Genomic DNA, 13,175 nt, shown 5'->3' on the forward strand with positions numbered 1-13,175 from the left:
ATACAGAGGTGGGAAACCAGCATGAGGGCAACAAAACAACTTCCTGGGGAAGTTTTTAAAAGGGGGATTTAAGGAGCGTGGGAGAGGCGTCTTTTGTGATGAGGAGTTTTTGGGAGTTTTGCTCTATGATGTGCTGTGGAACTCCCTCTTTGATTCCTAAAGGAAACCTCAATATAGTCTCACTGCTTGTCAAGGCTTTCTGGGGGCAGATGTGTTTTGGCTGTGCTGAGATGGATTTGGAGGTGGGAGAGAGGGCTCGGTTTTACTCAGTCACAGAACTATCTGCAGAGAGCCTGGGTGCTCAGGGCCTTGGGGCTGTCGTGCTGGTGGGGACAGTAGATGTGAAGCAAGAGAACAGAGGACTGTTACCTCTGCATCCTTTACCTCTACTCTCACCACATCCGAATCTGTTTTACGTGTTGTGCTTCTGTGTAAGATTCCCACTGGAAAAAGTGATACATGTAGTTTAAAAAGAGGGTGAAACCCACTATAGTAGGCAGTGAGTTAGGTGCCCCTGAATGATCATTAAGCTGAGAAGTGTACTATTAGAGTGAAGTTAGGTTCCAAGAACTTAAATGGCACGCAGAAGGCTGCATGGCTAGTACATGCAGAGCTAGAACTAAGGCTCATTTTTACTGCCCCACTGCCCCACCACCAGCCAGTCAGAGAATTTTCTTTTCAAACTATTAAGGTGTAAGACATTTTGAGCCTGTCTGTTCTTAGACATAATCTTTACAGACAGCAATATTCCTGTCTTCTTCATTTGAAGTTTGAACCCCCTCACTTCATATCTCTGATGCCACCCAGGTATACCTGCTGACCTCCAGCCAGATATGTATGGGCTGGGAATCTGTAAAGAAATTTTGCCTCATTAGGTAACAGATTGGCATTACTAGTATGTACTCAGCTTGTTGCTGGCAACTCCTTCCTATTTCCCCTTACACCAACAGACATGCCGACAGACCAAAGGTTAAAATATGATGACTCAAACTATCGATGTACTCAGAGAAAACAGGAAACAAATTTATCATCTCAGAGTAGTAACAAAGGTCTTCTTAAGTGTGACACAAAATCCTGAAGCTGCACAAGAAAAACACGTAAAAGATACATTTTCACATGGAAAGAACCCTTAAATGAAGTCCAACAAACTGAAAGATTTGTGCAATGCTTATTATACATGGCCTATTTTCTAAATGTATAAAGGCCTATTTTCTAAATGTATACAGAGTTTCTATGAATCTATAAGTAAAAAACTACACAATAAAAAAATGGAAAAAAGATGTGACTAGAATTCACACAAAAACGAAGTACAAGTAGGTCTTTGTATTAACCAAGCTTTCAGCTTCTGTAAAGTTGGTGCGTTAAGGTCTGTCCTACATGCTTATGCTGGATACACTTTGTTCTAGACAGTCTGATAATATGCCTGAGTCACCTTGCCTTGGCTTCCTGCCTTCCTCACTGGTCCCCCACCCCACCATTGAGTTGAGTTCTACTCGGGGCCATGCTTTTCAAATACAAACCAACCAATCCAGAGTCCACACTCTTCAACCACCTCCTTCACAAGGATCTCACACTCAGGCCACTATACACCTGACCTGATCACCCCAGTGCCAGGTACCAAATAACCAGGGATATCTCCTATGCCCCAGAGCCAGCTGAAATTACTCAATCTAGTCAATCCTGAGCCTGCTTCCCCTGCTTCCCCCATTCCTTCCCAAGGAAATCACAATAAAGGTGCTGGCCCCCAATTCTCCCCTCTCCCTGTCTCCTGACTGAGCCAGTGCTTCCCCATGCTGACCTCTGTGGCATGCATGCCCCTTTCTCTTAGAAACTGTGAGTAATAAATAATTTCAATGGCAATTGTCTCCTGATCTGTTGGCCTCCCTGTGGCTCACATTTTCTATTAATACACTACATTTTAAAAACAACCTTAAACATATAAAAGGAAGCTCTACTCCACTCATTTTAAGATAAATATAAAGACAGGAGATATATTTTTCCCCCTATCTGAGTGACAAAGATCCCAAAGTTAGATAGCATGCAATGCTAATATGAGTGAAGAGACATTTATTTATTGTTGGTGGGAACATAAATTATTACCACCTCTATGGAGAGCATCCTGGCAATAAAAACAAAATGCCAAAATGCACAAACTCATAATATGACAACTCCACTTCTGGGTATAGATTCAAAAGAATTGAAAGTAGGATCTCAAAGAGATATTTGTGCACCATGTTCATAGCAGCAGTATTCACAAGAGTCAAGAGGTGAAAGTAACCCAAGTGTCCACTGACAGATGAATGGATAAACAAAACGTGGAATGTACATCTAATGGAATATTATTCAGCCTTAAAAAGGAAGGAAATCCTGTCACATGCTACAACATGCAGGATGTTTTGCTAAGTAAAATAAGCCAGTTACAAAAGACAAATATTATAAGATTCCACTTATATGATGGATCTAGAGTAGTTAAATTCATAGAAACAGTAAGTAGAATGGTGACTGCTACAGGCTGAGAAGAGGGGGAAATAGGAAGTTGTTGTTTAATGGGAACAGAGTTTCAGTTTTGCAAAATGAAAGGTTCTGGACATTGGTTATACAACAATATAAATATGCTTAATATCTCTGCACTGTACACTTAAAACAGTTAAGGTGGTATATTTTATGATACACGTATTTTTCCACAGTTAAAAACTTTTTAAATGAGCAAACCCATTGATCCAACAATCTCACTATTAGAAAGTTGTCCTTTCATTATGATTATTACAGTATAAAATGATGCCTTGTATAAGGTTATTGACGCTCTCATTGTGGGAATAGCAAAAGATTGAAAATAACCTAAATTCTTAAAGCATGGTCCATTCATGCATTGAAATACTATATACAAAGCATTAAAATAATATACAAGTTGTATATCTGTGTGGAAAAAAAAGCAAGTGTGTCTATTATACTACCACTTGCTCATTTGTGCGTTGACTTCTATAAGGCAATATGCAAGACCCAATAGTTCCCTCTGCACAGAAGGACTGGATTGTGGAATGGGGTGGGAGGCTGGCTTACTTTTTACACTATAATATTCTGCAACTTTTTAATTTTATACCATGGCATATTTTATGTATTAAAGACAGTTAAAAAGAAAAAAGAAAAACTAACCCTATGGCTGAAAAAAAAAACACATTATTACCTGGCTCTCTGATATTGTTCATAAACTTCCTAATATGGCTTGTGTCTCACTACTTGACCATTGAGACCTGATCTTGCTTGCCTAAGGAAAACCATAATGATTGTCTTGTCTTAGCTGAAGTTTCCGGTGTTCACTACTGCTGACTCATTTACTGGTGTTGCCTATAAATCCAGTCACCAGAGAGCCTGATTCCCAATCCTACTCCCTTCTGCTTTATTCCCCAAAGAATCTACCCAGCAGACAAGGGTACCCTCTCCCCTTCCACCTCTATATAATAGATTTTAATTGAAAATGACATCATTTATTTTAATCCTTAAGCTTCCATCTTTAGTACCAAATATATTCCACATAAGGATGTTTTGGTCAACAATGAACCGCATATCGACAGTGGTCCACAAGATTAGAATGGAGGTGAAAGCTTCCTACCAGCTAGTAATTAAAAATAAACACCCCAGAGTGCACACACACACATACACACACACAAAATAGGTCCACATTATGTTAGTAAAGTCAGTAAAGGAATTGAAAAAGAGAAAGGGAAATAAAAAAAAATTAACCATACAGACAGGGACAGTTGAGCTGAGGGCTATGGCTGCATTTTCCTCTGGTAACTAGCCCCAAGTCTGGCATGTGGTCGATGCTCAGTATAGATTTTCAGAATGAGTAAGGGAAGGTAATCCCCAGACAGGAGGCAGAGGAACTGTCAATTCTTCTCTGTTCCTGATTATTAACACTCTTCTAACTCCTAATTGCTACTCATAGCCTGTGCAGACAGCATAGTTTTTCTGACAAGACCCCAGATTTCTGGCCAGAATCAATCTTCATGTTTGCTTGTTTGTTTTCCATTTTGAGTATGACACTGTAACAATGCCCTAACATGGGACCTTTTTTTCTTTACCCTGAATACGTTTTCATTGTACAATTTTACTGATTGAATTTAGGGGTGTTAATCTACTTTGCAAAGTGCAAATGGCTTATATTCCTGTAATTCTAATGTACATCTTTAAGCTTTGTAAGTCAATATGAGCCATGTCAATACTCCAAATGTTTAAGTGCATTCCAGGCATGTACCAGGGTATTTTTCCATACCGGATAGATTTTTATATTTCTACCTAACTGTCAGAGTTAAAAAACAAAACAAAACACAAAGCCTTTATGAGAAAATGGAACCTATATGTATTGTTTAATAAATGATCCGTCTGTTTAAAGCTTTTTGACAGTCAATCAAAATTCTTGCAAGTCTGCCTGGATGTGTGAAGGAAAAGCAAGAGCATGCAACAACAGCAAGATTTGTAGAAAGATTTTTAAAAGAAGTTTAGTAGTTTTTTAATGCATATCCTCTAAGTACAGCTATTAGTGAGGTGTGATAACTAAGAGGACAGGGAGACTAAGGAAAAATATTTAAATAGAGCATTAAATATTTACCATTATTTTTTTCTTTTAATATACAGTTTACTTAAAAAGTCAATTTGTAAAATCCTAAAATAGCAGTGTTTAGATGTGTGAATGTCAAAGTGAAGACCGCCAGGTGAAATGTGTGCTAACACTAAAGGCAGAAGCCTGGGTTCCACACTTGGCTCTGCATCCACCCATTTGTACAACCTGTGGTAAGCCTCAATCTTTCAGCACCTTTAAGATGAAAACAATGACATCTCAAACCTCTATTCCTTAAGGAGTCATTGTGAAATTTAAATTATATACTTGATACTACACTGAGTGTAAGCTCCTTAAGAATGGGGATCTTATATTTTCATCTTTCTTACCAGTTACTTAATTAATTCATGTATGAAAGAAATAGAAAACTTTTTAATTATTTGAAAAGCATTTTTTTTTTAAATATATTTTATTGATTTTTCACAGAGAGAAAGGGAGAGAGATAGAGAGCCGGAAACATCGATGAGAGAGAAACATCGATCAGCTGCCTCCCGCACATCCCCCACCGGGGATGTGCCCGCAACCCAGGCACATGCCCTTGACCGGAATCGAACCTGGGACCCTTCAGTCCGCAGGCCGACGCTCCATCCACTGAGCCAAACCGGTCTCGGCTGAAAAGCATTTTAAATTTCATTATGGATTACCTCAAGAAACTCATCAGTAACTCTACAGAAAGTCCAACCTGGAAAATTCAGGAAGCTTTAATAGCCTCAGAAAATCAGTATTTTTAGTAATTAATCTAAATTTTTTATTAAAAATCCCAAAAAGTATTTAATCTGTAACCAGCCTTACAAGAACAAAATGTATAAAAAGTAAGAAAATATCTTTTGAACAGGTGAACATCCCAGTAAAAGAGATAATTTTAAAAGTAGGGAATTAGTAAAGGATGGCAACATCTTTCCTTAAATACATAGCAGTAGACTGTGCTATTAAATATACATAAGAAACAATATGCAGTCTTTTCAAAGGGCAATATGAATACTATCAGGAATGTGTAATGACTAAATCCCCAGCCCAGGGACTTCATAGGAAACTCAAGATCCACATATTCAACATTTCCCTCAGACCTGTTGCTTCTTCTGAATTCTCTGTCACTTATAGTACCACTAGAGGCCCGGTGAACGACATTCGTGCACTGAGGAGGATCCCTCAGCCCCGCCTGGGTTCCCCCCAAGATCTCACAATCTGGGACCCCTCAGGGGATGTCTGCCTGCTGGCTTAGGTCCTTAACGCTGCTGCAGAGGCGGGAGAGGATGCGCCACCACTGATGCGCTCACCAGCCATAAGCCTGGCTTCTGGCTAAGTGATGCTCCCCCAGTGCGCATCATAGCAACTGGTCTTTCTGCAGTTTGGTAGATTTGCATATTAGGGTTATATTATATAGGATATTTAGCCACTTTCTGAAATCAGAAATCCAAGCATCCATTTAGACTCTTTCATCTCCCTCACCTCCACCCTGCCGCATCCATCCAGCATTTTATACTTCTGTAATATCTCTCCTATGTGTAGTCTAGATTTTTTTTCCCACTGTCAACCCTTGATTTAGCCTCTCTCATATCTTATCTTAATCACCGCAATGATATTCTAATTGGTGGTATGGCAGGAATGAAATGAGATAAATTTTTTTTAAAATATATTTTATTGATTTTTTACAGAGAGAAAGGGAGAGAGATAGAGAGTTAGAAACATCAATGAGAGAGGAACATCGATCAGCTGCCTCCTGCACATCTCCCACCGGGGATGTGCCCGCAACCCAGGTACATGCCCTTGACCGGAATCGAACCCGGGACCTTTCAGTCCGCAGGCCGACGCTCTATCCACTGAGCCAAACCGGTTTCGGCGAAATGAGATAAATTTAATAAATATCTAAGAGAGAACTAACTGACTGAATACAGAAGGAGAACTGGGCTTGGGAGGAGAATAATGAGTTTACTTCTGAGCATGTTTAGTTACTTGGGAGTCATCCAGGTGAAGATATTCTAAGTATGTGCATATATGGGTGTGGGCAAAGCTTAAGGATAAAAAGCAGGTTCACAGCGGATGCCACGGAGAGGGATGAACTATCCCCTCTCATGTCCTACTGCCTCCAAAAAGCTTTTACCACATCAGCTCATCCTACAGTGAACAGATACATTCAAGAGATATTTAAAAGAGATATTTAACACCATAAAATTAAAAAAAAAAAAGCAAAATAGAGCAGGATCCAATTTCCAAGGGGACAAGAAAAGCCTGTGGTGTGCCAGGCCTATCATTAGGCAGCAGTGGCAGAGTTGGGGAGCAGGTGTCCAGCACTGACCCACAGACTCCACTGATGGGAACTGTGTGGCTTAATTCCAAAGCATTACTTTGAACATTCATCCCAAACTGTGAATTAACACAGTGTAGTTCTGCCCCGTTAGGACTTTATTGATTTTTATTTTTTTCAGAGAGGGACAGAGAAACATCAATGTGAAAGAGAAACATAGATCAGTTGCCTCACGCATGTGCTCCAACTGGGGATCGAACCCACAACCTAGGTATGTGCTCTGACCAGGAATGGAACCCGCAACCTTTTGGTGTATGGGTCAACTCCCAACTGACTGAGCCACCTGGCCAGCTCTTGCTGCTTAATGTGATCATAATGTCAGTGGAGAATTCTGAATTTTCTCCGAGAAGTATTTTATGATGAGATAATATTCAATAAATGTTTGTTAATGACTTTAGTATCAAGTGACAGGTAGAGCCTACAATCGCTGTAATAGCTGAGAGGGCAGAGAAACCACAGTGAGCTGACCGCTCAGGCAAAGTTTCTCAGGAGACTTGGAAATTGAGCCAGACTCTAAAAGATTAGACCAGATCCAGGGTTTGTAGAGTGTGGCCGATGCAAGTATTTTATTTGATTTTTCAGTTTCAATGGCACAGTTTTTCAAGAGGTGATGAGACTGGAGGATTTGTGGATATCCATGGCCTTGCATTTTGCTTTGTGAAAATGTGCCAGTTTCCCAGGCATCTGAGTATGAGAGACTTGCTAAGAGAGCAACAAAAGCAGAGGATCGTGAGGGTCTACGTGACTTACTATTTGCAAAAAAAGTCTGGGCACAAATTGCAGAGTGCCATGAATGCCATACTGAACACATTCTGTAGGCATGATCAGATGAGAGCATGACATCCATGCTTTGTGATTCAGTAGCACTGGGCCAGTTGTGCGACTGACATTAATAACAATAAATGCTGTAAGCAGCTTCTGGTTCTTGCACTGTGATATCAAGCATCTGGACCTTTGGAAGTGGAATCTGACTGTTTCCTTCCAGTTGCCATCTGAACTCTTGCAATTCTGCAGATACCACTTCTGTTTATATAACTGAAGGGGGATAGCTTGTACAAAGTAGGTTAAAATTTTTTGTAAGATTCATAAATCTTAGAGGAATGGGAAAAGAATTTGAAAATAAAGTTATAGACGCCAATGGGAACCATCTCAATGGTATTTATTATAAAAATAAAGACGTTTACAGCCAATAATTCATTTTAAGTTTTGCTGACTTGAGGAACAGTTCACATGCAATAAAATTACTGATGTAATTATTGATGTGATTTTACTCAGTAGTTTTATAATTCTCACAAGGGTAGGTAAGATAGTTCTTTGATGCTATAATCTAGGGTATCTACTTCATCAAGGGCTGGTCATACCTAAGAATTAATAGCTGTAATTTATGTATACATGTGTAGTGAGAGACTGACTCTTTTTATATTTAACTAGAGGCCCAGTGCACAAATTCATGCACGGGGGAGGAGGGTGTATTTTTAGTCTGGCCTGCACCCTCTCGCTCCTTATCACTCAGCTCACTGCTCCTGAACACTGCAGCAGAGGTCAGAGAGGCTCCCACTACCACCACTGCACTTGCCAGCCATGAGCCAGGCGGCATTCCCACTATGGGAGTGCACTGACCACCAGGGGGCAGCTCCTGCGTTGAGCGTCTGCCCCCTGGTGGTCAGTACGCATTATAGCGACCAGTCAATCTGCCATACGGTTCAATTTGCATATTAGCCTTTTATTATATAGGATAAGTTGTTACATTGAAGATCAACATGAAGGGGATGTCCTAAGTTCTCCTTTGACTTTGCAAAACAAACCTTTTCTGCTCCTTTACCTGTAGCTTAAAAAACTAAACTATAATTTTTATTGTTAGCATACCTTTGGTAGAAATAAACTTTAATTTTGCCTTATTTTTTGTTTGATAGAATTATAAGGGTATGGTGTAAAATTAGAAATCCTATTGCAAAGTTGGGCATGTGATGAATTTTAGCAGAAATAGAGAACCCTGCTCACTTAAAAATATTAAGACTAGAGATATGAACTCATAGTTTTAAATATATAAAGATTTAACATAGAAATAGATATAAATTTGTGTGAATAAATATAATCATGCATCTCTTTTCATAGCTCTGTCTACTGAGAGGCCTTAGAAGCAATGACAAACTAGTAGCAATGAACATACCCAATATTAGGTCTTAGTTTTCAAATATCATTCTCCACTAAAAGGAACAAAGGGTCCTTTGAGAAATGGCTGACTCCAGGGTTGGAGTAAAGAAAATGCAAGATGAGCCTGGAACATATTATTATGACATAAAAAAGTGCACAAAGAATCAAATCTGGAACAATTGAAGCATCAAAATGAGTAATTACAGTGAATAGAATAAGCATTCATAGTCCATATATATAGATTAGATAGATAGATAGATAGATAGATAGATAGATAGATAAGAGAAAGTACTTTCTTTCCATTAGGAAGCCAACTAAGAAATGTAGAAGCAATGCCAGTTGTGCAATCGGTTAGCACGCGGTACTTATAAGAAATGTAGAAGCAATGATGGAATTAGAAAATCTCCCTTTGGCAATCATAACAGTGATAAATTGACTTGGGCAAGAATCATCAAGAGACATAAAACTAATAGGTAAAAATTTTAGGGTATATAAATAGTCTCAGAGCATCTCCCCAAGGTGATGATTAATTTCAAACAGAAAAATAATAACTTTACAGAGGAGAAATCTAGAAGTCATCACCTTAACTATGTGATCTAAGTTAACACCACCAGTAACGGGACACATCAATACGGTATCATGTACTCCTGATATTTATTATATATATAACATAAATATTATGTATGTGATAATACACACACACATACACACATGCTCAACAGTCATTGTGATAATTGTTTAAAGTATTTACATCAATAATATATTGGGGGGGAGATTTAGTTTTGTGTCTTGGTTTTGAATAAACTCTTTTTACTTTAAGGTTTTATAGCTTATTTTTATTATGACTGTTTATTAAATTTCTTAGATGTTTTATTCAGTTATATTCACACTAGGGGCCTGGTGCATGAAATTCGTGCACTGGGTGTGTGTGTGGGGGGGAGAGTGTCCCTCAGCCCAGCCTGCCCCTCTCACATACTGGGAGCCCTCAGGCGTTGACCCCCATCACCCTCCGATCGCCTGATCGGCCCCTTGCCCAGGCCTGACGCCTCCGCCAGAGGTGTCAGGCTTGGACAGGGGACCCCTATCTCCCCCCGATCACTGGCTCTGGCCCCCGCCCAGGCCTGAGGCCTCTGGCCCAGGAATCATGCCTGGGCAGGGGACCCCCATCTCCCTCTGATTGCTTGCTCCAACCCCCGCCCAAGCCTGACGCCTCTGACCCAGGCTTCAGGCCTGGGCAAGGGGACCATCATATCCCCCCAATCCCCGGCTCCGCCCCCCACCCAGGCCTGATGCCTCAGCCAGAGGAGTTGACCCTCATCACCCTCCAATCACCAATCACCGGATCGGCCCCTTGACCAGGTCTGAGGCCTCCGGCAGAGGTGTCAGGCCTGGGCAGGGGACCCCCAGCTCCCCGTGGTTGCAGGCTCCACCCCTGCCCAGGCCTAACGCCTCTGGCCTAGGCATCCGGCCCAGGCAGCGGGGACCTGCAGTGGCAGCGGGGGGTGCCGCGATCGTGGGCTTCGCTTCAGGCCCAGGCAAGGGACCCCTAGCTCCTGGGACTGCCAGCTTCGACCGTGCCCAGCTCCCATCGCTGGCTCCACCCCTACTTCCTGCTATCACTGGCCAGGGCGGCAAAGGCGCCCAATTCTCCGATCATGGCTGGGGGGCAGGGCAAAGGCAGCCCCAGCTCTTAGCTCCCCCCTGGGTTTCCGATCACTCTCAGTGGCAGGGGGCTTCTTCCTGCTTTCCCTTTCGCCTCCCTGCATTGTGCCTACATATGCAAATTAGCCGCCATCTTGTTGGCAGTTAACTGCCAATCTTAGTTGGCAGTTAATTTGCATATAGCCCTGATTAGCCAATGAAAACGGTATCGCTGTACGCCAATTACCATTTTTCTCTTTTATTAGTGTAGATAGTCCAGTATTAAACCATATCCTAAAGTATAACTCTCAAGCATAACATGGTAACAGTTGCATATATGGGCAATATCTTTTTAAAAATCCTCCTGTTTGGGTATTTCCTAAATGTTCATCCCTTTCTTTAAAAAGTCAGACAATGAGAATATATATCACTAGAAGCTCGGTGCACAAAATTCATGCACGGGGTGGGGGGGGGGTCCATCAGCCTGGCCTGCAACCTCTCCTATCCGGGACCCCTAGGGGATGTCTGACTGCCTCTCACAATCCAGGACTGCTGGTTTCTAACCATTCACCTGCCTGCCTGATCACCCCTAACTCCTCTGCCTGCCTGCCCCTAACCACCTCTGCCTACCTGCCTGATTGCCCCTAATTGCTCCCCTGCCAGCCTAATCGCCCCTAACTGCCTCTGCCTCACCCCGCACCAGGGACCCACGATTCCTTCCTCTGGACAGCCGCAGGCACCCGGGACCCAGGCTGGCTTCGCCCAGGCTGCAGACACAGGCGCTAGCACCCAGGACCATGGGGTGGGCAGCTTATCCCTCACCTGGACCGCAGCCTGGCTGGTCCCCATTCCTTTCTCGCAAGCTCATTTGTGCCTGGCTGGTCCCCATTCTTCTCTCCCCAGTGTTGAGTGTCTGAGCCATTACAGTGTGATGGCGTGAGGTTGTGATGACCATTTGCATATTAACTCTTTATTATCTATATTAATAAAAGGGTAATATGCTAATTAGACCTGGAGACCTTTCAGGAGACCTTCCAGATAAAGCCATGGTGGCGGGGCTGAGGCAGAGACGGTTAGGGGAGGTCAGACCGGCAAGGGGGGCAGTTGGGGGCAAGTAGGTCAGCAGTGGGGGGCAGTTGGGGGCAAGCAGGCCAGCAGGGGGGGCAGTTGGGGGTGAGCAGGCTGGCAGGGGGGGCAGTTGGGGGCAATCAGGCAGGCAAGGGGGGGCAGTTGGGGATGAGCAGACTGGAAGGCAGAGTGGTTAGGGGCAATCAAGCAGGCAGACAGGTGAGCGGTTAGGAACCAGCAATCCCGGATTGTGAGAGGGATGTCCGACTGTAACAGTTGGACATCCCCCGCAGGGTCCCAGATTGGAGAGGGTGCAGACCAGGCTGAGGGACATCCCCCGTGCAAGAATATCGTGCACCAGGCCACTAGTATAGAATATTCCACCTTTTGCTTCTCTGCTGAAGGAAACATTAGGTTTCAGTACTCTATTACCGTAACTACACTTAGTTAGGTAAACATGTATCCTTTGTATTATTATAGGTCTTTTATCTTCATTTTATGAAAGTAAATGTAGTATATCAATAATGAAATAAATCTCTTTTACCAACCTTTGCAAATGTACTTAACTGGCTGCATATATGCAAATATTTATTATAATATTTATAATGTTATAAAAGTATCAGAACCTACACTACTGCATTACTCCAGGATTATATGACAAGCTCTTTAAGAGAAGGTAGAAACTATTTTATTATTCTAAAGTGCTCCAAACTGTACATATTTCCTATAGGTTATTTGTAATATATTATTTTGATAATGATATTAGCTTCCTCTGACCTTTGAGGTAGATGATTCAGGTCATACTATGGTAATATATAAAAAGAAATAAATATACCTCATGCAGACAAATGAAAGCTGGAGTTGTAGATAAATCAACAATCCGCTCATCTCGGATGTTAATTGTGGGCACTAATGTATGAACAGGAACACTTCCATCCTTTTTCTCTTTTTCCTTTTTCTTTTCTTGTTCTGTGTCTGTGGTACGGTCTCCCATTTTCACAATTCTAAAACAAAATTATTTCATATTCAGCTATTTAGGGATGTCTTCACTTATAAAGTAAAATTAATGGAAAATAATAAAAGCAAGCAAAACTCAACTGGTTTAAGCTATTCTCCAATGGAACTATATAAATCAGGAAAGTTAGCTATTTATAATCATGTTATTATAAAAGCCTGTTTGTTATAAAGATACTCTTCATTGTTACACTCAAATCAATAATTCTAATTTTAAAAAGTAGATTATTGTTGCATCAACTGGAAAAAAATACATATAACTAGAATGTAAGCTTCATGAGGGCAGAAACCTAATTTTGTTTACCGAGCATTGTCGTAGGCATTCAATTACTATTCATTGATTGGGTACATAAATAAGCCTTCATCCTTAAAATA

General features: G+C 41.5%; 1 protein-coding gene across 1 annotated transcript in view; it reads right to left on the minus strand.

The window, feature by feature from the left end:
- The window catches only part of CCDC146 (coiled-coil domain containing 146), a 109,786-nt gene that overhangs the window by 78,759 nt on the left and 17,852 nt on the right, over positions 1-13,175 (minus strand). The window contains exon 2 of the mRNA XM_081102294.1: positions 12,622-12,790. Coding sequence (XP_080958420.1) covers positions 12,622-12,780 — 159 coding nt within the window. The 5' untranslated portion in view covers positions 12,781-12,790. The remainder of the gene's footprint in view (positions 1-12,621; positions 12,791-13,175) is intronic.

Source organism: Myotis nattereri (genome assembly GCF_964212035.1).
Source record: "Myotis nattereri genome assembly, chromosome: 11".
Lineage (NCBI taxonomy): Eukaryota > Metazoa > Chordata > Mammalia > Chiroptera > Vespertilionidae > Myotis > Myotis nattereri.